General features: G+C 37.7%; 1 protein-coding gene across 11 annotated transcripts in view; it reads left to right on the plus strand.

The window, feature by feature from the left end:
- The window catches only part of NFIB (nuclear factor I B), a 173,911-nt gene that overhangs the window by 101,566 nt on the left and 45,116 nt on the right, over positions 1 to 27,229 (plus strand). For 10 of the 11 annotated variants that reach the window (XM_062609047.1, XM_062609050.1, XM_062609048.1 and 7 more), the window contains exons 4-6: positions 9,049 to 9,117; positions 11,275 to 11,395; positions 13,148 to 13,266. In XM_062609047.1, coding sequence (XP_062465031.1) covers positions 9,049 to 9,117; positions 11,275 to 11,395; positions 13,148 to 13,266 — 309 coding nt within the window. Of the gene's footprint in view, positions 1 to 9,048; positions 9,118 to 11,274; positions 11,396 to 13,147; positions 13,267 to 18,895; positions 20,181 to 27,229 lie in introns of those variants that run through there. The other variant, XM_062609057.1, reaches the window with a different exon arrangement.

The following is a 27,229-nucleotide window of genomic DNA, read 5'->3' on the forward strand; positions in this document are numbered from 1 at the left end:
ATCTCTGTTTGTGAGTGCGAGGAAAGCCAAATACATTACCCCTTATCATTTTGAAAGATCCTTTGTAGTCTCTGGGTTTGGGAAGCTGAAGGCATGTTTTAAAATTCTGTTTCTAAAATACCAATTAGCATTTGGAGGATGAAGGTGGAAGGACGTATTCACTGCTGAGGATTACATTCTGTAATGAGCCCACTCTTAACCCCAAACTACTTGACTGAGGTCCAGTATTACTGCCAGAAACAGAGCTCTATTTTGGCAGCCTTGTGGGGCAAGACAAGATGCCCTTATATTTAACAAACTCCAGTGTCCCAGAAGATAGAGGGATATAAAGGGCAGAGAAATCCATTTGCTGATTTCATTCTGAAACTTTCTACTTGAAATTTGAGCATAATGCTTTCTCATGCTTTGGAGTTTCTTCTGGTAGTAGTACTCCTTTATCTGCTGCCAAGTGGGGACAGAAAATGGAAGCTGTGCTTTGCTTCCCTTGAAACCCTTCATTTAAGCAGAGACATAATTGAATGTCATCTGTATATTTGAGGATACATGAACTTCTAGCATCATTTAGCTTTCCTGTGTAATACTGTCTTGGGGTTAGACTGGCAGGGAGAACGTGTTGAGGTTTGTGGAACTGCAGGATACAGGACTTCTAGGCTGTGCAGGAGAACGAGAGGGAGTTGTGCTCCATTCAGCTTGTCTGGGAAAAGGACTGCTGTCCTGTTCTTTCTTATTAAACTTCACATGAGTCTTATTAGAACCAGGCAGTCACTTCTGTCAGAGCCTCAGAGGATACCCACTCTGAGGTTTGTTTTCAGTCCCAGTCCAGGAGCACTTTGACTGGCAGCGCCAGGAGGGTTTGTTCTATCCTGTTTTGGTCTCATGCCTGTATGTCAAGGAGCCAGAGCGTTGGCAAGGGATAGGTGCTGTTAGCTTTTGTATGCCACTACCTTCTCAAAGACATTGCCAAGGAAGAGGGCTTTGGAAACTGAGTTGGCAAAATTGCTGGTGTTAAAAGTGGGTTTTTCTAGGTTTGGCTAGGCTGTTGCATTCTTTAGGTTGTCTGGTAATTTGCTGTCTTAACCATGGAGAGAGGGCAATGTCACTTGCCAAACAAAAGAATATTAAGAGTACTTGCTGGAATTCTTTACAATATGTTCCTAAAAATACACTGAATACTTTGATAACATAACACAGTACTAAGATGTGGTGAAAGCGGTATGTAGTTCTTATATCAAAATCCAGGGATATCCATCTCTTAAGTTTTATTTTTCAATAACTTTCATCTGGTATATTTCTAAAGAATGAAACTTGCTTTTCTGAGAGCTGGGTTGTAAAGGTCACTTCTCTGCAGGGATAGCTATGTAAATTCCAGACAGATAGATGAGCTGAGCTGAACTGAACTTACATGAGTTCGAACACTGCTGTTGTCCGCATCACTCATTAAGTTCCTGGAATCTAAAAGTTTATGTTATGCTAGCACAGTGTTATTTATTAAAAGTTTACATGGTTTCAAAGAGGGAATGGATGTGTTTGTGGATCCATTGAGGGTGACTAAACAGACAGAGGCTCACCTGCATGGTAAGTTCTAAAAACTAAAATACTTGCAGCCTTGCACACTATCAGTCAAAAAATCCAACCAACAAACACTTCTGGCCTGCTCTGCTTTTTACTATTCTGCTGGTCATCTGCTCGGGGCTACTGCTGAAGTCAGGCTTTTGAAGTGTGGCGGTTTCAGTGTAATGTTGCATTATTTGCTTCCTGCAAGTCCTGTAGGTCTTTTATGTAGCTAAAGAAAATGTAAAAAATAAGCCTACCTGAACATGTGTGTCTTGAAATACCTGCAAAGGTGCAGGAGGATATGTACTAGAATGAGTGATCTTTCAGTAAGTTCATCTGTTAGGCATAAGAAAATTATGAAGGTGAGTAGAAAAACATCTAGAACTACTAGTAAGCTAATGAAACTGACAGCAGCCATAACAATTTGTTCTCCAGTGGTACAACTGTTACAAGCCAGTTCTTCTAGTAGACGATTTTCTAGGTTTTGTTCTGCTTTATTTTTTTTTCCCTTAGTTACTGCCTACTGGCCACAATTGTTTTATATTAATAAAGTTAGTTACTATCTGCCGTTGGTATGAGGTTGCAGCTTGGCAGACTTTATTTATTTATATTAACAATATAAATTAACAGTATTAACAATGCTAAACAACTATTTAACACCAGTTGTTTGGCTGGTCAAAGGAATATTTTCATATAAACTTGCAAACTCTATAACAATCAGTCAGAGCTGAATGAGGATTGAAGATGTCTCTGTTTTGAGCCTTTGTGCTGACGACTATTTCCTTATTTCTATGGGGTGACACATTTTTAGACAGAGAGGCTGAGAAACTATCTCTTCACCTTTCATTCATTCTCACTGTTTTCTTTCTTTTTTTCCCCCACAGTAACCTGTGAGATGTTGTCAGGGAATCCATCTAGTGAGAAAATCCTTAATCTGAATGAGGCATAGGTGTGTGAATCCCCATCCCCAGCTGCACTGCTCTGGAATTGGTTTTACCCTTCTGTTTTAATCAGAAATTTTATTCTGGGAACCATTTCCAAAGAAGGTTTGAGTGAAATCACCATCTATTAATTTTTATTTTCTTTTCCTAATTAAAGAAGGTGTTGCCAAAAAGCTTGCAACCAGCCTCACCTGTCTCTAAATATGCAAATCTTTCTTGCAGCTGTAGAGCCCCAAAGGCTTTTTTGTGCTTTCATATGGGCTAGCAGCCATAAGGAGAACATTCTTTTTTGGATCAAACTCTAAGTAATGTGCAATAAATTTGCCTATATATGACTGATTTAGATAGAGGTATTTCAGTTTGCAGAATGTATAGTTTCAGAAATAATCTCTGAAGAGTAACGTGTTCTCAACCTTTGCTGTCTTTTGGAAATGCAATAAGCAAATGACTAAGTTTTGAATGACTCAGAACACAGATGGTTTCATTATTTTACTGTATTGCCAGTTATCCTCTTGTGGATGGGGAATTAGCCCCCTAATTAATAGGAATTGAAGAGATATTTCCTGTCCTTGTCGTTCTAAGTGGCTTTTCTTCTGGAAGCAATGATGCCATACCAGCAGTTTGGGGATTCAGACAGAATTGTGTTTGAACAAACATATATTCACATTGCCTTTTCAGCATGGGAGTGGATATTCTCAAATGCTTGCTGTTTACCATATGCCTGCAGCCATGCCATCTCAGATAGTGATCTTCAAATAAAACAGGGTTGGGTTTGGTCAGGGCTTGATTTTCTGTGGAGTTCTCCCTTTCCCAAATGCTCTATGAATTAGTAATGCCAGTGATTGAGAGGTGATGCTCTTCCTTGTCAGCCTCTCAGCCCTGAGCCAGGTGGGGCATTCTGAGGGCAGTGTGCAGCTGTGCTATCTCAACAATCAGAAGCCTGTACAGATCATACAGCCTCTTTTTCCAAGAGGAAGAGTTTTTGGCATTGTGTACTGGTTTGAAATCTGGTGTGGGTAATTGCTACTGGCTTAGCATTACCTCTGAATTTTCATTTGCATTAGCTATCCTTCCATGTGAACTTAAAGTACAAATAAATTATTCTGTGATTACTTCTGATGTCATGTTTTCTTCTGATGCCATTGTGTTCAATGGTGAGTGCAGATTTTTTTTTTGTTTTTTTTTTTGTTTATTTATTTTTTGCTTCAAAACATGCACAAGAATTTACTAAAACCTCTTACATTACCAGTTAGAATTCCAGAAATCTACTTTGGCACCAGAAAATTCCTCTTTGGTACCTGCTAGTTCTGTAGCAGCTTAAAAATTTAGAGCTTCCCCAACCTATTTTTAAATCTTGGCTGTAGTTTGTATACAACATGAGACCTCCTGGAGTGAAAGGCAGAAACCATTCATGTTTGTGTTTCTTGCTAGGTTTTGGGTAACTGACTATTTGGATTCCTGTATGTGTATTCCATAGTCTATTAAAGCAGGTGTTTACTTCTATAAATTACTCCAGCATTGAAGGATATTATAGCTCTGGTTATTACTTTGAGTTTATTGAAAATCTCTTTTCTTTTTGAAAATGGCACAGACAGCTTCTCTAGTTACTTAGTTACTGTGTTAAAAAGTTCAGTGGAGCCAGGGTATCTTTTTGCAACATATTTTTTCATGTCCCAGTTACAATGGGATTGCAACTTTCAAGAAAAAAATAACCAAAATATTGTGCAGCAACCAGACTAGCCTCATTATCTGGACAGATCTTAGTTCAACTGTTTTAGATTACATTACCGCTGAAATCTTTGTCATTGCTTGGCTCATCTTATCCACCTTTAACTGCCTATAATCTGGTTTAGTGGGAACCTGTTTCTGGTAGTCTTCTTAAGATAGTGGCTTCAAAATGCATTCAGTAAGAAAACAAACTGCAAGTATGATGACTATATGTATGACAGTGTGAGACTAAGTTCTCACTACCAGTTCTGACTGTGAATAGTAGCTCTATGCCACTAGGATTCCTGCTGATATTAAAGAGCTTCCTGTAGAAGTCAGGTATTGCAGAGAGCAGCAAGAGCTGATCCTTAAAAAATCAGTTTTGAAAGACTCAAACAAAGGAAGCTATAAGGTGAAATGATTTAGTCTTTAACTGTAGCAGTTTCAGAAATCAAACCAACCTGTGGGAGCACCAAGAACAGTAAGTTGCATAACTAGCTCACTGCTAGTATTTTGTACGGAAGCTTCCAGCCTCTCTTCTCACAGTATCTTAGACAGATGTTGAACCTGTCTCACTTGCAAAAGTAAGTAGACTTAATATCCAAAATAAATATCCAAATATACAAAAATAAAAGTACAGTAATGCAAATTGTTTCCTCCACTGATTGGATCCTTACTCCAGTTTTGCAAGTTGCTCAAAATCAAGGTTGTATCAGTGAAAAAACTAGATGTTTAATGATGCCAGGAAGCAATTTTATGTTTTGGCACTAGTCAATATGCAACAGAATGTAAACAGACGTTCTATTCATAAAAACACAATGAAATCAGAAGACATAAAAAAGCCTGGTTAAAGATTTGTCAAGCCAGACGTCACTGGTAAGCTTTTAAGTAATGTGAGAACAAGCCCTTTACGTTACATGTTAGTGCAAACTGAAAATATTTTTCAGTAGGTTCAAACAACTTTCCCTCCCCCCTCCATTTTAAACTCCTAGCATGATTAAAAGTTATACTTGAAGCTCATGAAGTTATATCATAGGAACAGAATGGAAAATATATATAAGGACTCAGACAGAAGAACTGCTGCAGTTGAAGGCATTACTGAAGGTTTCTCCTGTTACTGACTGTATGAGGGGAAGCTTGATCAGAATTGCTGTTAGGCTTAACCTGTTTGCATTTAATTCTGATGACACTGGTCTGGTCATTGTAGTATTGTTTGGAAAATGTATTTTTTCAGAACTGAGTCTGTATAAATGTAAGGACAGAAGGCAGATTTTTATGCTGATCCTGTACAAAACCTAAAAGGAAATACAGAAAAATCCTTTTTCATGGATTTTGGAAGTTACTGACTGTTCATATAGAGCTGCACTATAGTGTTTCTAGCAGAAGTGATCTTTTGTTTTAGAACTCAGATTTTTAGAGTGTAATGACAATTACCGAAACGTATTTCAGGGAGCGTCGTAAGATGGTTTTAGAACGTGATGGTACTCAGTGCCTGCATTAGGTTTGAACAATAAAGACAGAAAAGTGTTATCATGACCATCAAAAGATACAGTAAATCCCCTGTAAGGAATACAACAATAGACTGTTATCAAGCGCATTAGTTTCTGTACTGAACAGATCAGAATCACACACTATGAATGCTAATTTAAGGCTCTTTAACATATAAATGCAGGCACTGCATTAGGGAATACTTAATAAAAAAAAAACCACACTAAAAGCTACACTGTATGGAATATTACCACATATTTTTTTGTTGCATGCAATGTGATAATGTGAATATGAATTTAACTTTTATTAAGTAGGGAGATCAGCTTCTCAAGGTAAAAGCCAGTTTCTCACACCATAAAGTCAGAATGTCGTATACTGTTGTCCTGCTGTATACTGTCTTGCTGTTTATCGTTTGTAGAGTGCATATTTCTGCAACAAATTACAGTGGTTTAATGGCACAGAACATTTTCTTATTGCACAGCTGGGAGCCAAGAACAGTTCTGTAATGCCCTCACCATGGATTTTTTTCCTGACCAGTTGAGTTTCACTGGTGCTGGAACTGAACATACTGTGTTTATTTTTCTGCACTCAGAAGCATCACTGGAATCCACCTTCCCTGTTAGGACCATCCAAGGCAGGGTGAAACCTGGGTGAAGGACAGTGATCCATCAGTCAACAATGCATCCTTTTGTGAGCAGCTGATAAGTAGTGGTACCACTCAAGGCAGAATTTTTCCCTGCTTCCATTTCATTATTACAAGATGACAAATGCATTAGATCAGATTGATTTTTGTGTTATGTGGGTATTCTCAGTATTGCCAGTAACAAAAGCCTGACAGTTCATGAGAGAAGGCTGAAGATTAAACATCTGTGTCTGTGTGCACATATACATGTATCCATATGTGCTCTTACGTATAAAATCATACATGGGAACTTTCTTTGAATATGAGCCTTGGGGCTTTTTCTTATTGTAATTATAGCTTGACCAGTCTACACTTGGTTGTATCTCTGAAGTTAGCCTAAATTGAATGAGGGAAGTTGTGCTTCAAAGTACTGGTATTTAGATAATCAGCAGAGAAGTTCAGTCTTGTCTCATTACCAGCTCCAGAGCTGGCTCCATGTTTGTACCCTGGCTTCAAGCCACACATTGCTTGCAGGCCAGCTAAAATCAAGAAACCAAATTTTTCTTGGGAAATCTTCCTTCATGTACTACTGCAGATTTCTCCTGCTGGAGGAAATAGGCAGAGAAGGGAAAGATTGCTGTTGTCAGAGAAATTATTAGTGTTCATCCAGTTTGCCCATTCTTAGGTTAAAAAATGAAAACTGAGAAAGAAGGGAAAAAGAAACATTAACTCTATGCAATTTTTTATGGTGTGGGTACACCAAGTTATGTTAAATAAAGAAGAAATATTTGAGAAGCCATGCCATGTTTTCATCCACACAAATACATGGAGAAAAGATGCAAGAGAATGCAGAAGATGAAAGGCTGTTACTAGTTACAAACTGCAGATGGGTAAGGTTGCAGAGATGCTGGCAAAATACATGTAAAGGACTATAGGAGAGGAAAAAGTAATGGACATGGAAAGAAGCTGTTGAAAATTAGATGGAGAGTAATATGAAGGGAAGTAAAGAAATAAGAGAAGGAGATCTGCAGAACTTCTAGTGGAAATGAACACATGCAGAGACATCCTGTGAAGTGATTTTGACTGGAAGATGAGAAGATGGTGGCATTGGCGTAACATTATTCAGGATGATTCCATGGGCCTGTGGTGCTTTGCATGCCCACTGCACTTGCTCCTGGATTGGCTTTTCAGTTGGGAAAGGCTGACATTCATGTATAGGTGTAACAGCATAACCCTCATAATAGAAATGTCAGGAAGTGTGCTCAGTTCCATGCACTCACATTGTTTCAGTTTAAGTTATTAGGTGCTGTGTTTATACCTGTGTTTATACCTGCACCTAGAAGATCAGAGGTGCTGCACAAGGTGGCTCTGTGGGCCTAGTAAAATTGTTAGGAAGCAGTGAAAACTGCTCTTTTTACCTCTGCCTTCACTAACCCTGGAAAGTAAGTAGAGATTTCTCCAGATGTACCAAGGACAGATCTCTCAAAGTGAAGTGTACTGCTTTTACAGTCACTTTTCTGATTATAATGGCAGTGTTTTCTTAAATTACTTGAAAATGAAAGCAGTAATTGCCTAAAGAAACCTAAAGAGAATAGTACTGAACCATTCTTTTCCAAATCAGTAAATATTCCAGAAGGTGCATTATTTGTTTGATTTTTTTTAGACATTTAGAGTGCTTTTACTCATTCAAGCATTTGAAACAGAAAATTGACAGTGTATTTTCAAAAGAAGAAAAAAATCAACTGTGTTCATTCAGAAAAGAGAGCAAACACAGTAAGAAATTCATAGTGCGTCATCTCACATTAAAGCAAATAAGAAAGTAATACTGTTGGAGCAGAAATGTGCACCAAGTATAGATCTAAATATTTATGTTGGTAAATTATTCTCATTCCTACCTGGAAGGACTGTGATGTCATGCAATCCCAAATTTAGTCAGGTCAGCTTATGCAGTGATTATTGACATAAGACTTACACAGAAACCTGGCTTTCTCAGTTCCCTTTTTATAATGTTATCTAGTTACATTGCTAAGTCTTGATTATCAGCTATTGTTCACTGCAGTACTCCAATTTGTGCCTGAATTTCATGGTAGGAAAACTATATCATATACATTTATCTTAGAATAAGCAAACAATACAAACCAAATAAGAGATAGTTTCTTTAACATAGGTTTCTAGATACATGATTCAGCATTTATACAAAAAAAAACCCAACCACTGGAGAGCTCAGCTGTTTTGCCCAGTTCCTACTTTTGTGGGAAATAATAGTAAACTCCTCATCTGCCTCAGACATGGTGATTTGGTAATGGAGGTGGTAAAGTCACTATCAGCAGGGTAAGAGTTAAGTAAAAATCTGTTTAACAGAAATGTTTTTGCAAGGGCAGGACTGTTCTATGGTGCAATTAGTCCCACTGATACCATCCTTAGTTCAATACTAATGTAACAATTGAAGATACTGATAAAAGGCACTTGATTTTAGACATTTTCCGAGTCGTTATATTGCCTGATAGTTTTCATGCACACATGAAAATTTTGCTTTTTCACATCTCTTCAAGATTTTTTGCTCCTCTCCCTGAATTTCAGCTCTCATTAGATCGTGTGATTGCATTTCAGTGTACTTTGGGCTGTGTATTATAGTTCTGGGACTCTTGATGACGTTGTTACCTGGTGTGTAAGCCTGTCTGTAGTTATTTATTAATCTTCTTATTACACTGATTATGATATTGTGATTTTTTTCAGTGTACCTTGAGGACAGTTTTGTAAAATCTGGAGTCTTCAACGTGTCAGAACTTGTGAGGGTGTCCAGAAGTAAGTTATCATTTTCATGTAATCATTTACAAAGCCTGCTGTAATCAAGAAAAGTTATTTGTTTGTTTTGTTTTGTTTTTTTTTTTCTGGAAGTTTGTTTTTCTTCCCAAGATTTGAGATGCATAGAAGATGTCTATAACCATGCAGATTCATATCTTTGACCGCAGTATCACAGTTCATCTCCCGCATGTTTTTAATAAAATAAACAGAAATCTTCTGTTGTCTTTTCAATATTTAAAGATCGAATCAATTTGTTATGTGTCCCACTGCACAGCTTAATGGACTGGTATGTCAGTAAAATTGCCATACGTAGTAAAGCCTATTTTGTTCGACTTCCTGCTTTTTAAGGTTCTCTTACACATCCTTGGATTTTGCCAAGTTATCAGATAATTTTTTGAGTCTGTTTTTAAATTTGTAGCTCTTAAAAAGAAAAATCACAGCATGGATATAAAGGATGGCTGGCTTAATTTATAATACACTAGCGTTTCTTTTACTTGTAGTACTGGCTGTAATTGAGTTTTTAATTACATTTGCTTGTTTTGGCATCAGAAGTGTTATGCACATAAACATAAAAAAATAAAAAAAGGTAAAATACAAAAATAAAAGGTCAAGTGAAGCTTTTATTGCAGAAAGAAAACCCAGAATGCATGTAAATAAGATCTGTTTTGTTGACACCTAAGAATTTGCTGTAATAGGACATAAAGCCAGCACGTATTTTCATTTGACACTGCTTTCTGAACACTTCTTTTCTCTGTATCAACACTATTAAAGTATTTCTCTTAAGACATCATTAGGAAGTGAAGTAAAACCCAACCCCAAACTTAAAAATTATAGTTAGAAGTGTCTGCAGTGATGGTACCAACATTATAACGACAGAAAGATCCAGGGAAAAGATCCCTTTTCTGATGAGGTGAGAAAAAAAAACAGTAAAGCACAAGTTTCCAAAACTGTCCAAATTTTGTACAGGAATTAATTCATGCCAGGTCAGGATGCTTGAAGAATTTAATTAACATAGTGAGGCTTAAGGTGAACGTGTGATTTAATTTGCTGTGATCAGAAATTAATATTCAACAACATTAAAAGTATATTAAGTCCTTCAACAAAATTGCTGTCCTGCAGTGTTAGGACATATTCTATTTTGTACTTGCTGAAGATACAGCTTTTCTGCTGTAGGAGGCTGAGGATGTATGAAATACAGCTTTCTTTTAGTTGTCAGGTGGTTAAATACATTTTAAAGTATCAGGACATTCAGATTAAAACAGAATCAATATTTTAGTTATGTTATGAAATTGTACCTTCTGCAGCTATTACACACAATATATTTGTAATAATAAGCTTTAAAGAACGTGGTTTCTGTGGGATTTCTCACCATGAATTTGTTTAACCTCAAGCCGCAACAGAGTTGTACTTTTAACTGTCAGGAAAAATACAAGCCTTCAGATACATTACACAACATGCAATTATTCTTTTAAGTGCCAAAGGTAGTTAAAATGCAGAATGCACAGACACTGAACAAAGGTAAATACACCACAATGTGTAACATATAATTTATTCTTGAAATACCAAGGTGTACGGTACACAGACTTTGTAAGGAGGTGAAGATAACATTGAGTGTATGTGTTTGTATATAGAAATACATATGCAGGGCAGTACCTGTGGCACTGGGTGAAAGAAAAAAAGAGACAGCAAAACATATTGATAGCACAGAAGGCTATTGTTAACATAAAAGAGTTAACATTAAGGGAAAATGAGTTTATGTGTCTCAAAGTTTTTCTTTCTATTTGTTTAAGTTCTTTAATGAATATTAGCTATCCTTACAAACCCTGCCTCACAGGTTACAAAACTGCTTCTACAGGAGGCTGGACTTTGTGCTGACGTTTGTGTTACCTTTTTTATATTGATGATTCCAGGTTACCTATTATGCAAAAAATATATTATGTCTGCATAACTATTAAGGGATTTCTAGGACTGGGGAAGATACTTCATTTTTTTAGATATATAAACATTGATAGAACTTGTGCGTACTTGGTTTCTGAAAGAGGCAGGAAATTAGATAAAAGTAGTAACATCTTTATGTTTTTCCCAGTGTTAAAAATGAAAAGATGGCTAAAAAGATAGAATAATGTATTTGACTTATTATGGTGATGTGTTTTTCAGCACCCATAACCCAGGGAACTGGAGTGAATTTCCCAATTGGAGAGCTTCCGAGCCAGCCATATTACCATGATATGAATTCAGGTGTAAATCTGCAGAGGTCCTTGTCCTCTCCACCAAGCAGGTAAAAATTTGAAATAAATCCTAAAGTGAATCCAGGTTTAATAGCCTAAGACAAGCAATTCACAAATACTGTCAACAACTAACTATTTTATGATTTTCCTCCGATTTTGTGAGTTAGGCTGCCTATGTATGTTACCATAATCTAAATACAAATATCTGTGTTTCAGATTTTGAAGCAGTGTCATTATTGCTTGTCATTGCTGTTGATATTGAAGATGATAATATTTGTTAGGGTTTGAAGTGTTCACAGAATCATCTGCCAAGATAACAGCTATTCATCCTGAAACTGCTGCAGGAAGGTCGAGCAGCTGGGAACCTGCTGGCAGGGCTCAGAGTCACAGGGCAGTTGCACACGCAAAGGCTGTCTTAGAGGGCTACCTCTTGGACCTCCATTTTGAAAGATATGTTGGGCAGATACTGCTTCCTATAGTAAAAGCATTAGAACATGTATATAAAGAAAAGATGTCTTCATCCATAGCATCACCCTAGCTCATGAAAGTATGTTTCCTGCCTCACCCTTACAAGGGGCATTTCCTAGCACAGTAGGTACAATGAGAAGCATGTGAGGTAGTCACAGGCCCTCTGTTTTTTCTCAAGGGTCTCCATGTGCCTGTTACAGGCAGTTTGATCCAAGGAACCTCCTTCTTCCTTGCTTTGACATGCTCGCTTCTCCCATCTCTAAAAGAGACAACATTCCCTCCCTCAGAAGCAGTTGGTGGGCCACAGAGATGGAGAACCTGCTGTGCCTTCCTTCTGACTCCCAAATCATGTACAGTCTTGCCCCTAGGGCCCCTTGGTTTTCTGAAACCGTCCGACGTACCATGAAATCGTGAGCACTGTAGGACCTCACATTAACCCATGTTTCTCCAACCCAGTGAGTCAGGAAATATCTACACAGTGGTATAGGGTCTAACAGTCTGCTAGGGACTAGGGTGTTTTTCTGCTAGCGTCTGGTGCTTCTGAGCTATTTTGCTCATATACCCTATTTAGTTCCACTATATTTTCAGCTTGGCATTTCACCTGCTACATTTTAGAAATGCACGAGTTAATTCTCACAGTGTTGTCCTAACAACAGTAATAACAATAATACCACCACCACCATTAAAACCTTCACACTGGTTTTCTATGGCAGCCAGCATAACAGCTTCAGTATATATTGTTAAAAAGAAGCTTCCACTCCCTCCACGGCGTTGAAGTGTCCACTGATTTTATATAGCGGAGTTGAAATATGGGCCTTTTTTTCTTTCTTTTTTTTTTTTTTTTAATTAAAATATTCTGAAATGAAAAGTCTTTGAAAAGCTTAGAATTTTGACTGCTGAAATACAGTAAACTACATTTTTTTCTTATCAACATGTTCAGAAAAGTTCCTGGTTTGCCTTTATCAGTCATGGTTTTCCAGTGCTTTTGTGGTTTCTGCTAGTGTTCAACACTCTCATGACACAACCTTTCACTGGTACATTACAGGAACTGGTTTCTCATTTGTTCAGCCAAATGCTGGTAGACTTTTATGTTACCCATTCATGCCATCTTTGAAATATTAAATCATGTGGAAAATGCAAGCACATGCCTGCATTACATATTATTAAATAACATCATCTAAGTTAATGTAGGCTTTACTATCCACTTTCTTTGTGCTTTGCATATTTGAATTACTTTCTATTTTACTTTCTATTGAAATATTTCTTGTAATCAAAGCAGTCTATATTCCATTAGTAGCTGTGTATCATATTCATTGCCAAATCTCACATTACAGCAAAAGACCCAAAACTATCTCCATAGATGAAAATATGGAGCCAAGCCCGACAGGAGACTTTTATCCTTCTCCAAATTCACCAGCTGCGGGGAGTCGGACATGGCATGAAAGAGATCAAGGTGAGTAACATGGGACTATTTTGCCTCCAAGTATATTATTCAAATATACATCACTGCATCTGCGCTTTCATTACGACAATAAAATGATGGCATTTTAGAGAAATCATTTTTCTGTCTCAAATACGTATTTGCTGGTTTCATAAATGTAGTTATAACCAGCAGTCAACAGGACATGGTATAAACAACCACATAATAATTTTTCCATCTGGTCACTTATCAATAGTTTGAAAAGATGTGTGCAAGTGAGGTACTTGATACTGTGAATGCTGTGATGATCTCAGCAGGATTTTGAGTACAGTGGTTTCAAGTAAAAAGCAAAATATCTATATGGTGGTTGGGTCAACATGCGTTTACTCAGTTCTTGTTTATCCATGACAGAATGCTGTATGTGCATTTAGTCCAGACATTGTGACACAGAAAGGTCCAATAGGCTCTTTTCTGAAGAGCCCACACGTAGCTCTGTGGGACTACATCCACATGCTAAAGGGTGTTGTTGTGGTTTGGATTATCAGAAGGTAGGAATATGTTTGTGTGAAGAATAGAGTTATGGCTGTCAAAACAGTAAAATTAATTCTCATAACTTTCCCTCATGTAATCTTAATGCTTTAAAAACCTAGATACCAGCATGGTCTTTTCCCTCACCTTTGTGATGTGAATATGCTTACATGTATTTGAACACTGTTGGTTAATGGATCCTGTGGCTGACGTGCTGCAGCTATCTGGGGAGTCTGGGAAATGTACAGCAAAGTATGTAGAAGCGAAACAGAGAAAAAGACATGCCATTGCTTCCTTTGCTAATCATCCAGTGTTTGCACTCCTTTTCACTGTCCACTGCTCATCGTTGCTTTCAGTTCTTCAGTGACCAACTGACCCTTTGGCCTTAGCTCATATTTAGATTGGTTTAGTCCTTTTTTTCCTTCCTTTTTCTTTTACCTGCTGATTTTTTTCTTTCGTTCATGTGTGCAAGGTAGCATGTGCTGGGTATTTAATTTAACTACCTTTTATTTTCAATTTTTTTTACGGTTGGTCTCCTTTTAATCTTCTGCTTATGGTTGGCCTGTGTTCTCATCATTAGGCTATTCCTCTCACATAACGTTACTAGTCTTTCCTTCACTGTTTCTTTTCTGTTTTTGTTACAGAGGCCGTAATATTTTTTTGTTTCTGTCTGTTTGCATTGACTGTTGAATTTAAAATAAAAACCCAAACTTGCCTGTGGTTTTGCATACCCAAACTTACGAACAGCAAAATAGCAGTTCTAACAGCCAGAATCTTCCCGCTTGTGTGAAATATTTCACTCCATGACTCTTAACTGACACTTTATTAGGACTTTTCCTAAAAGACAGGCTTGTACCTCAATATTTGTGCTTTTCAAGTTAAGTATTTTTTGCAGCTGTGGGGAAAACAGCCCATAGTTCCTCTGTAAAGTGGTCACCACATGTCCCCACTTGTGAAATGAAGTCCCTTTGTTCTGAGTGAACTGTAGGAGCTGCAGAGCCCTGGCAGAGAGTTTATCTTTAAGACACTATGAGGGATCTCAGATCTCATTTTTCTGTCCTTAAGATGTTCTTCCATTTCTGCAGAGGGACAGATAGACCATTGTATGGTCTGAAAACCATTACACTGGGGGAAGCATAAGCTTTACTTTGGCTGCATTCACTTTCTGAGGTTACCCTGCTGCTGTGGAAACACTGTGAGGTAGTGGGCGCAGTGCTTGTCCTTCATACCTGGCCTCACTGGGAAGGGGTATTTGGCAGCTCCTGGCATATTTGTTCTGCTGCTAGTTTGTTAGATACTTATCTTCATGTTAGCATGTATCTGTGGAAAGCTTGTTTTGGATACAGAAGTCTTACCAAGATAGGGTATTTGTGAAAACCTATGTTCTGTTTCCCTATGCCTGCAAACACAAAGATAATAGAAATGAAAGTTTGGAGTTGGTTTTCTATGCCAGAGGACTCACTGGTACTACTTCCCTCTCAAGCATGGAGATTTGTGTGTCATATTAGGTTAGGCATAAATGAAAAAAAGAAGCCATTTGGGTTCACATTTGTGTTCATCCAGTGTCACCAGGGGATGTTCATGTAGTCCCAGTAGCCACTATTTTTCCATGCAGTTTCCAAAGGTCATCAGCACCAGAAATATGAATCATTTCACAGTATCCACAAATGAGAATGTGCAGAGGTATCATGTTTATTGTTAAGTAAACACTCACTTTCACTTTCACTCTGATGCAATTTTAACTTTTCTAAGAGAAAGAAAATCAGAAATAGGATTAATATTAAGATATGGCAATATTGATTTCAGTTTCATTGTTTTGAACCTGACAGAACAAGACTCTAACTTCTGACCTGTACTAGATCTAGTTTCTTCATCTGCATACCTAAGTTTACTGTATTTTTATACTTAAATTTTAATGTATTTTCATTGAAATAGAAATTTACATGGGTTTGAAAGATTCTGTTGTCATGAAGGCTTTTCGTGTCTTTATTTAGCTACATTTCTAAAGTAGCAAAAATGAGATGACAGTGGTAGTTTGGAACTGGTGATAGTCACAGTAAAACAATGATAGCTGAAACAGGTTGGAATAAAGTAGTTAAGAGTTTCATAGATGTCTAGGGGGCATTTCACCATTTTGATAGAATGAATTAGATAAAAATTACTGGGTAACTGTCATGGTTTAAACCCAGTCAGGTAGCTTGTTCACTCACTCCCAGTGAGTGGTGCCGAGCTGACAACAATCGAGGTCCGTGTCCGTCTCCCCCCCCCGCCTCCCCGCACCAGGGCTCTCCCCTTCCCCGCTCCCGGAGGAACGGGGAGGAGGATCGAGAGAGTGCAACTCCTACGGGTTGAGACAAGAACAGTCCAGCAACAAATCACCACCGCTACTATCAGCTAAAACAATGATAAGGGAAAATAACAAGGGAAGAGAATACGATACCACCGGCCAAGAAAACGAGTTCCACCCGGAAGCCCCTGTCCTTCTGGGTAACTCCCAGTTACCCCTCACCCCGGGCATGACGTGCTGTGGTATGGAATACCTCCCCGGCTAGCCTGGGTCAGGCGCCCCGTCTCTGCTTCCTCACAGCCTCCCCTCCTCCCTGGCAGAGCATGAGCCTCACAAAGTCCTTGGCCAAACCAAAATATCCTTGTTATCAGCTCTGTTCCTGAGCTGAAAGTCAAAACACTGCACTGCACCAGTTAACACAAAGGAAAAACATGACTGCTACTGCGGAACCCAGGACAGTAACACAGAATGGTTTTGGTTGGAAGTGTCCTTAAAAATCATTTAGATCCAACCCCACTGCAACAGGCAGGCACACCTTCCACTAGACAGATTGCTCCAAGCGCTGGCCAACCCATCCTTGGACACTGCCAGGGGTGGGGCATCCACAACTTCTCTGGGCAACCTGTTCCAGTGCCTCACCACCCTCACAGTGAAGAACTTCTTCCTCATGTCTAATCTAAATTTTCCTTCTTTGAGTTTAAAGCCATTCTCCCCCCTGTCCTATCACTACATGCCCTTGTAAAAAGTCCTTCTCCAGATTTCTCATCGTCCCTCATTAGGCACTAGAAGCTGCTTTGAGGTCTCCCCTGAGCCTTCAGGCTGAGCAAGCCCAACTCTTTCAGCCTGTCTTCAGGCTTTCACAGGAGAGGTGTTCCATCCCTCTGACCATCTTTGTGGTCCTCCTCTGGACTCACTCTAGCAGATCCTTCTTATGTTTGGGACTCCAGAACTGAACACGGTATTCCAGGTGGTGTCTCACAAAAAACAGATTAAAAATGTGAGACATCAGGAAAGGAGTGATTTTCTATGAGTGACTCTGTTGTAATCCTCATAGCTTCTACAGCTTCTCTACTTTGCAAGCATGCATTATGAGGGGCAGGAACATGACTACAGGAGTACTTGTAGTTTAGCCAGGATCTGCATTTGCAAAACTAAGAAAAAGAAATCTAGCCCTGTTCCAACAAAATCTTCTGCACATGACACTTTCAGTTTTAAACCTCCAGACTTTGTCCTTGTGCTGTTATCTACCTTCTTCTTCTTGTACCACTTCCAAAACTTGACAAAATTTCCAGATGTTGTGTTTTATAGTCTATTTTAGTGGAGTTGGAAGATGTATATTGTGAAGTTGGAAGATATTTAAATATATAATTCTGGGCAGAAATAAGTGAGTGTATCTGAAAAGTAGGAACTTTAGGTGGCATAAAGTTGGTCAAAACCAATCTATAAAGGGTTATAAGCAGTGGATTCATGATCCAGTGCTGTAGTATTGTTATGCATGTTACTGTTCTGATAGAAAAATATAAAACCCCCTCTAATTAACCAAAACTAGTATTATAAATAATTTTTTATTAGTATTTATTGAAGTCAGATGATAAATCCATATGGAAGAAAAGCCTGGAAGCTATGATGCTGCACTGAAGATTTACTTCATTGACTTGCAAAAGTTTGTAACTACTCTAAAAATATATGTAACCAAAAGAGTATGTATAATAACTTCAAAACAGATTAAAAAAGATAGTACTGTGGATTTGCAGTGTTGTTTTTGAGTTTACATATATTCAGTCACTGTGGGAAGATTCTGTAGTTTGTGCCGTTACTTTTGCTATGTTAAAATACTTAAACTCTATTTGCATAACCAAACTAAAACTCTATTTGCATGTATTTTTAAGCAGGTGTGAGGTCTTCCTGCAGAGCAAATAGGCTGGTTTATAACGACAAAGATTACTCTCAAACCTTCTTTCGACCATTAGCTTTCCAAGTAACTAATCATCCCCCCAAAATCCCAAATCCTAAGAAAGTGAAAAGACTGGTGCGTTACTTAAAAATAGAGCCCTAAGATGACAATTAGCAGTTCAATTTTTGTGTTTGTTGCCAGACTCTGCGGAAGTTACTTGTTCTCTCTTGTACCTCAGTTTTTCCAGTTGAATGTTGTAATAATTTCAATAATATCTGTATCACATCTTACATTTCTACCAACTGGAAATATATTTAGATTTAAATAGTAGTTTGCTGTAAACCTCTTGCAGTCTTCCTTTTTCCAGATTGCTGTTACTGGATTCTTTATATTTTTCTCTATTAAAAAAACCTGTTTCTGCAGTAGTATAGTAATACTTCTTGAAACAGATGGAAGTTGCTCCATGAGTAAATTTGGTAGGTGTTTTAGAAATTTTGTACAGTAAAAAAAAAAAAAAAAATAGCTTTCCCATTTAGAAGAGAAAGCTATTAATAATATAATGAAACTAATGACTAGCACAGTGAATAAAAAATAGGGAGAATCTAGTAGGCTGAGAACTGTTGGAGAACATCTTGTTTTATTAACTGGTAAGTAAGTCAATACAATACTTTTTCCTTAACTCATAAGGAATCAGGAATAACAGAGGAACAGATCACATTGTGGGAACCTATGGCTTCTCTTCTAAAAGCTAGCTTGACAAAGTGCTTTAACATAATTGTATACTGTTTCAGTATTTGTCCTTGAGATCTGTTATAACACTGTGTATGTTATAAATAAATAAAATGCACGCTGGTCATGATAAAAGTGGAAAGATTCATGTGGATTTCTGTAGTAGTCAGGTGTCTGGAAATACTGAATGTCAATATACAATGAAGTGAATTTTAATTTTACAGTTTCTTCATCATGTTCACTCTCTTACACCTCACCCACCTCTGCCAACAGTCAAGAATCAAGATGCCAGCATACCATTAAAACTGAAACAGCTGGACCGCCTTCACCTGTTGATTGGCCAGCAGCTGTTGGACCCTCCACTTCTCAGGTCCCGACCCCCTTTGTTGGATACCCCTCATCTGGACACTTGTCCCCTTTTTCTCTCTCCCCACCCACTGGACATTCCTTCCCCATTGGGGTCCTTCCCGATGGCTCTTTCCTTCTTGGGCCTTCTTCTCATCAACTGTCAAAGATGGATGTTCTTATTTCTGAAGTGAGGGAACTAAAAGAGGAAGTAGTTAATGTGGTGCAGGAGTTGAGAACAGTAACAGATCACCTTGGCTTTTTGGTGGCCTGTGTGGGACAGAGTTCAGGAATTTTTCCAGCTCCCAGTGTTTCTTCTGAAGGTTAATGCTTTAGAAACTCATAGTCTCCATCTAACAGGTGAATTCTTCTTGCAAAGTTTTACCTTGAGGAATGTCTGTTAAATGCGTTTCTGTGTTTTTGACTCAGTCTGAGTTCTCAAAATCCTTGTATGTCAAAGCATGTTTTAAAGCAATTTATGTCTTGTTAGTAACTTCTGTTACATCTGCCTTTGTATTTTCTAATATTTCAAAATACTCTTCAGTCAATGTATACACATATACACGCACACATATATATATACACATATATCCATGCATACCTTGTGGATCTATTTGAATTTTCTAACTAGTATAATGTGTGCACAGTAGTCAAATACTGCCACTTGGTAAGAATTTTTAACTTAATATTCATAAATTAAGGGGTACTTTTTATCAAGAATAACTTTTCAGAGTGTATTTCCAGAAATAATTCTTAGTCATGGCTTCTCTTAGCCCCTTGGCTACTAAAAGTGGCATCAAACAATAACAAACAATAGCATTAGAAAGGAAGAGTTGCCTAAAAGGCTGGAAGTTGAGTTCTCCTCTTTCTTCCTGTTTGCAGAACAAGCCATTGACAGTGTTCAATGAATGGGCATTGTGCCTGCTCGTGAAAAATTGGCAGTTCTACCATGATAGTTAAATTTAGAATCAATAGTGAATTGGTTTACTTTTTGTTTCCATAGTGGCAATTTTACAAGAACAACTCCTAGCACATAAGTTAAAGATTATTTCCATCAAGATTAAAATTGCTTTCTTATCTTTAGAAGTGGAAAGGCACTAGGTATAGAAAAATAGGTGAAGGAGCTTTCAAATGCTTATTTAATTAAAAAGGCGGAGAAAGAAGAAAAAAATTCATGAACATTGTTAAAAACATTATCTTAAGTTGTTTGTACATCAAAATAATTTACATCCTCCATTACTGGGTGAGAATGATGTTAAGTTCATATTGACTCAAAAAATAAAGCAACAGAAATTATATCTGTTTTTCTGTGTTTAGAATAGCTTTAGACCAATTTTCAACTTGTTCATGATTATCTTCAAATATTCAGAGTAGCAGAAGAGGAAGTTTCTACTCTGGGCAGAGCAGACTTGTCCTTCAGCCCATGTACACTTCAGTTTCTGAATGAATGAAGAGTAATAAAATGTTTAGAAATAGAGACAGAAAGACAAATACAGTAGGAGATGCAGTAAGAAGCATTCAAAAAGGTTTGCTTTTTTGCGTTCCTGGAAATGGCTGTTATTTTCTCAATAAAGTAACTGTAAAAAAATCTCATTATAGGTTCTTTGTCTTTTATTTTGACTCGTATATTGTGGCAAGGCTTATTACTTAATGTTTTCCATGTGTGATTAGTGATTTGAATACACTAAGGGCTAGCGTATGCCTCTCTTATGTACCTCAGTGAAAGATGTAAGTGCAAATGGATATTTGTCTTGTATGCATAGCACTTATTCTGTGGTGAGCTATACACTAGGCAACATCCTGTTACCTTGACAGTGATGCAAAATGTCTTATGATTGAAATCGGTGGTAAAATGCATGTCTTAATTCAAGATTTGGCTCAGGAGCTATTACATGTAATTGTCCTATTCCAGTGTTGCTAAATAAGAGATTTCATTAGTATAATTGAAACTGATCAGCATCTATTAGAAATTGTAAGATAAGTATCATTCTATATAACCTGACCTATGTGGTGCAGAATATCATCAGTTCCAAAAGTATAGGTATATAGTACATCATGCATCATAGATGACTGCTCTGACATTTTTCCCCAGTACATCTGTGGTACATCCATGAGATGGAAAAAATAAATTTAGCCCACATACTGTATTTTTTTTTAGGCACCTGTCCTTTTTGTCTTCATTGATAGATTCTTTGTTTCTGTGCTGTATATATAGATACATTTGAAAAGGTTCTTAATTACTCTTTTTCACTGTGTTCATATGAACTGTATCAAGCTTGATCAGAGTAGTATATTTCAGTGTGAGTTAATGATTTTATCTCAGTTCAAAACCATTCCCTAGATGGATCTACAATTAATATAGAACATCTATTAAACCATCCTAAACTGTTACCAGTAGAGACTATAATAGTAATAAAAAGGAGATGCCATAACCTAAATGCTTCTAAATCAACAACTTCCCTTCATTTATTTTTCTCTCAAATGCCTCTTTTAATCTTACTGCATTAGAAACTGGGAATACTTTTCTGACTTTTGCAGTTAAGGTTGCAATATTGATATCATTTTCTGGCCAAGGTCTTTGGATTCTCAGCATTAATGAGGTGTTATAGCTGGGCATTTTTCCTTGTGTTTGGATGACCTTCTGTAGGATAATCTAATAAATGACTGAAATGTACTTAAAGTCTTTATAATTTGCTTGGCTTTTAATTAGATTTTCTCACAGTCTCCCATAATGCTCACAGCTGTCTACTGGAATCACATCTCTTAACAATGATTCATAGATAACGAAATGGCCCAGTCTGTTTCTGAAGTGTAAAGTTAAATAAAAAGGTAGTCGAGTACCTAAAGTACACTGTAGCTGCTTAAGGGTTATTTATTAAGGTTCAGAGTACCTGGGGGCCTCATACGGTTTTTTTTAATGGCAGTATATATGTTTGGTGTAGTACATTCTTTGTAGCAGCAATACTGTGGTTTTGGTCTCATGCTTTTTATCTCTATTTCTTAAGGCAGCCTTATTACTTGGAGTGCCTGTTCCATGTTTAAAAGGTAGCTACCCCACTGAGCTCTGAGTTACTCCTAAGTACTTCCCATATGACATCTGATGGGCTGTGCAGGTACAGAGGTGCTTAGATAAACTGATTCTCAAGTTGTGGGAAGAAGGGAGGGAGGAGAGGCTGAATAGGGGAAACCTGTCACTCTTCCTGCTGGCCCCCTGGGTCACTGCAGGGCTGATGGAGACATTCTCACCTCCCTCCAGCAGCAACAGTCCGCCTCCCCATGGCCTCTGTGTGGTGGCACCTGTGTCTTGGGCGTCTCCCACCTGGACAGTGCTTCTGGTATGAAGCACGTCAGGTTAGGAAGGCTGGCCAGCTTTATGCCATCTCATGCCGATTATGAACCTTTCCTGGGAGACTTATTGTTACTTTCTCGTGGGGAGTGGCAAGGTGGGTTTGAAGGATGAGAATGAAGAGTTGCTGCTGCCAATGTTATTCTTGCAGAATAACATGCCATAGTTTCAGCCTAATCTTAATGGGAATAGATGTAAATTTAAATAGGAATAATCTCTTCAGTAGGTGGTTACTACATGTCATATGACACTGTCAAACAACTGTTATGGGATTAGGGGTGTATGTCCTGTTTTACAGTTAAATGTTTTTTGAAATTACTTTAGGATATGGATAGTTTTGCTATGTACATATTCAATATTAATGCTCCAATCTGACCATCATATCTTTCCTCTTCTCCTGTTTTATAAACTGCTTTTTGTTAAAACTGAAAAATTTGAAAAAAAGAGTTCTCAATTACCCTAACTTAAATAACCATGCATTAGAATTATACTTTTCAAAAGCTAGTGTATATAATTTTAACAGAAACTGTACGAGTTGTTTTGCTTTCTGATGATAAGAAGAAGGATAATCAGTAATGCAATGAAGAAATTCTGTTGTACAACTTTTTACAGTTAGTCACACAGAGCAACAAAAAGCATCCTAGAACTTGTTTGTACAGACTTGCCTGGATTTTACAACCCCCCACTTCATCTTCACCTCCAGTATGGTGGGAAGTATAAAGGCAGGTAAATACAATCCCTCTATGTTTTGTCGAAATCACTTTCTGTTGAGGAAAAAAGCCAAACATCGAAGTTAACACCTCCCTCAGAATGTAGCTGTTGGCAGTAACATACAGTATTCTGGAAGTTTGCATGTGGGAAAGGATGAGAAGAACGACATGTTTACTCCATCTAAAGGGTTTCTGACTCTCACATTTCACTTTGAAAGTTCTTGCATCACTTTCTTCTCTTTTATATACTAATGGTTATGGAGCAATGCAAAAGAAAATAGTGAAATTTATTGGAAAAGATTAGCAGAGAATGATCAAGGAAATAAGTAAGCCGTTACTGTAATAAATTTACTCTTGTTCTGCTGAATTGTAAGGTAGTATTTTTCTCACCAGCTTGCAGCACTGAAAATGACGTTGGGAGAAATTGTAATCTAGTTCCCCTGTTAGGATGTTCACTTTTGCTAGATGCAAAGCCTGATCTCTGCCTGATACTGAACAGAAATTCTAGCAAGTTTTTCTCTATTCTAGGCATCAAGTATCTCAAACACCAGGCTGTTCAGGCACATCTTTCTCTCCTATATATTCACAAAAATATGCCACCATTTATTTTTTGTGAAGAAGATAAATGAATTAAAATGTTTTGATTTTCAGGATTGCTGGTTTTCCATCCAGCCAAGTCTTTAGGACAGATAGAGCAAAGCCTTTTTCTTACAAATGAGAGGTATTGTGCTTTAGAGGCACACAGCTGTCAATGTTCAGTGTTAGGTGCCTTATTAAGACCTACAGCTGAGAAATACAGGATGCTTACATGGGTGAAGGAAATTGGACTGAATACATCTGAAAATTAGTTTGCTGGCTCTGCCTGTGCAGGGTGGCTCTGCTCATTCGTCACATGCAGAGGTGTAGAACAAAACTGGTTCTCCTGAGCACAATGGTATTTGTCACAATTCATCATCATCATACAGCTATCCAATGTGAATTTAAAGTTTTACTTAAGTTTTCACATGTGCTTCACAGAAGCATACCCACCAGCTCTGTTAGAGGCAGTGGAAAGTGAGACACAGATGGATGTGATGTATGTAGTGTATCCTCCCACCAGGTTACACTAGGTGCTGTTTCTGGGAAAAGACCTGATTATTTAAAACTGTAACATGAAAAGATGCCTCTTACAGATTGCTGGTGGTGCTATGGCTCCATAGCTTTCCTGCTTTCACAGGGGTTATATATACAGTAAGCTGAATGTTGTTTTATCTTGGAGGTGAGTCTACACTAGTGACTTGTGAATGAATCTTTACAGATTGTTGTCTGCAGCAGCACACCTTGTAAAGATACACTTGTTAAACTAAGTAATAAAAAACATACTAATAAGAAGAGGTAAATAACTGTATTATAAGATTTAATATGTGTCTATAATTTCTTCTTACTCTGCTCATAAGCATGTCTCATGAGCAAGGAAGAGAAGCTGCCATGTTACGGTGGTGAGGAGGAAAGCAGATCAGGTGTCCAGAAGCAGGCAGGTGGATGTTTGAACTTGCCCTGGATCACTGCTCGATTCTAGCCAAGTTCTGCTAACAGGTGGCTTGCTGAGTGGTGTGCCAAGGTGACATTCATCCAGGGAACTGCCTGGATGACAAGCTGCTTCAGGCTGAAGAAGAGGGTCTTTGCTTTGATAAGGAAATTGCCAAAACTCATGTCTCATTAGTGTTTCCTAAGGTTCTTTGAAAGTGAACAACAGTTTAATTAAAGGCTGATGTAAACACATTTCTGCACACTTTCCCTGCAGCATTTTATCACATTAGAATTGATCAAAATTGTTGCCTTGGGCTGTCTTAAACAGCTATACATCTGGAGCACCATTTGTGCAAGCTGCTGATGAACAGGTTACATGCGCTACGCTTCACAGCAGCTCTTCTGTCTTGCTATGTAGGCAGATGATCTAACTCTTTTTATTTGCATAAACCCTTTTTTCTTTTATGTGATGCTTTAAAATGTATATCATGCCACCTGTTTGGGTGCATGCATACTGTATCTTCACAGTAATATGAGAATACAGATACAGGCAAGAGTGATCTGGAGCAGCACTGTGAATTTAAAGAAAAAACAAAACCTTTTCCCACATTTGAAGAAAATTGTCAGCAGGAGAGGACACAGTGTCTGATCAACCCTGACCTTCTGATAATTTCGTCTAAGTGCTTTTGGCATCTTTCTGCTTTTCATCTGTACTTAGCATTTTTTCCAGAAGATTAAAAATAAATCAAACTTAAAGCAGTTTTATTTTCATTCTCAAAGTAATAAGAATCGGAATCTCATTCCTGAAACTTTGACACAGACTTGAGAGCAAATGGCCTGTTTTTGTGACCACTATTTGTCACTCATTACGTAATTATCAGTATACAACTAAGCTCTATGTAGCCTACTAGACTATTTCTCCTGATGTGGAAAAAGTAATATGTTTTAAAATGAGAAAAATGTGTGCTTTCTATTATATAGAAACTACTATTAAAATCGTATGAGGTCTCACTGCCACTTTAACACATTCTGCTTTATTTAAAGGCACTGTTTCTTGTGAGCAAAATTATAGGCAGTGAAAAAGTGCGTTGCATTTGTTTCCTTTTTTCCACTTTTTGGTTTTGTAACTGGTAGCTCTCCAAAGAAATGTAACTTGTGTGTTTTTCTGTTAACGCTCTAAGCCTAGTCTCTTGGTCAAGAAAGATACGGCTGCAGCCTTTCTTCCTAACATATACAAATAGTTATTGTTCTGTCTCCCGTCGGCTGCATCTGTCATTTAGCAGTGACAGGAGCATGAATGCTCTGTTATGATGGCCACGCACACATGGGGAGAGGCGCGGAGGCTGTGGGGAGATGGGGCTATCTGAATTACTTCTCAATGCAAAGTGTGTTGTTTTAACAAAGAATCTGCTGCCTGTACTTCAGCCATTATTCTTTGCAGTTGCCTATGTTATGAATAACAAGACTTCTGAAAGTATTTAATTTTAGTGTGCTGCATAATATATATTAAAGTTGCTGTTTAGGTGGGTTACAAGTATTTTATGGCAGGGATGAATTTTCTATTCCTGACTACCAGTTGCATTTGCCTTGAAAGTCTTCTATACGAGAAGCAAATTGCATTTGCTTCATAATTTATGCTGTCCATTTCCTACGCACTAACTACAATTTTTACTTCCATAAAGTAGGAGCAGGAATAAGTTCCGCATTTTTAAAGCAAATGTGGGGGTTATCATACTCACCAAACTCCTTTTGAGTAGATTCTTTTCAAATTAGTGATGCCACTGGTGGGTTAATGGATAATCTGATTACATTGCTCTTCATATAGCATACTTCTTTCAAGCAACTAAAATATTTTGAAAAACAAAACAACTTTTGCTTATTTAATGAAGTAAGAGTCACCAAACAAATTAAATCCCTGTTGCATTCCAAAAATCAGAGCTGCTGATGCCTGCAGACCTTCAGGAGGTAGCAGCTCTTTCTTTCATGAGTTCTTTTTGTTGAATATGAGCTTTACATAAGGAAAAGATTTCCCTTAGGGAGACTTAAGCACAGTATTTCTAGCTTGAAGTAAAGTTAAACTGTACATTCTCTCTTTTGTCATTGCCTATATGTGGTAGGGTCAACAAGCTATTTGGTCACTAATTAAGTTCTGTGACAACTGCTGAAGACCACAGTGCTGTAGTGGGAGGCTGTGTCCACAAGCTGTTAGACATACTTATCTTTTTCTTTCTTTTTTTTTCTTCAGCTGTAACATTGAAGTGTTTCTGCAGAAACAGAGACTGTACATGCACAGAACCACAGTACAAAGACAATGGTTAATTTTGTCCCAGGCTTTTATAAAACCTTATATCTGTTGTGGAGGTGTGAGAGTTTTCTTGCTTTGATTGAACTAGGACCTTACATGAAGAAGCTAAGGCTGTCAATTAAGAAGAAAATTAGACATACTGAAATATTTGAAAGTCATTCCAGAATCAATATGCCATCCTATCATTGTTTGTGCAAAAATCAATTAAAAACCCCAGTCTTACAATTTAAAAAAATTTGTCTTAGCTTGGTAGAATGCATTCAACAAAACTAACCATTTGGCAGCTTTTTCTTTGCTACTCGCAGATAAATTCAAAGAAACAAAATATTGCTCTCTTTTCTTT

Source organism: Pezoporus occidentalis, unplaced genomic scaffold, assembly GCF_034315485.1.
Source record: "Pezoporus occidentalis ecotype Australia unplaced genomic scaffold, CSIRO_AGI_Poc_V1 ctg133, whole genome shotgun sequence".
Classification (NCBI taxonomy): Eukaryota; Metazoa; Chordata; class Aves; order Psittaciformes; family Psittacidae; genus Pezoporus; species Pezoporus occidentalis.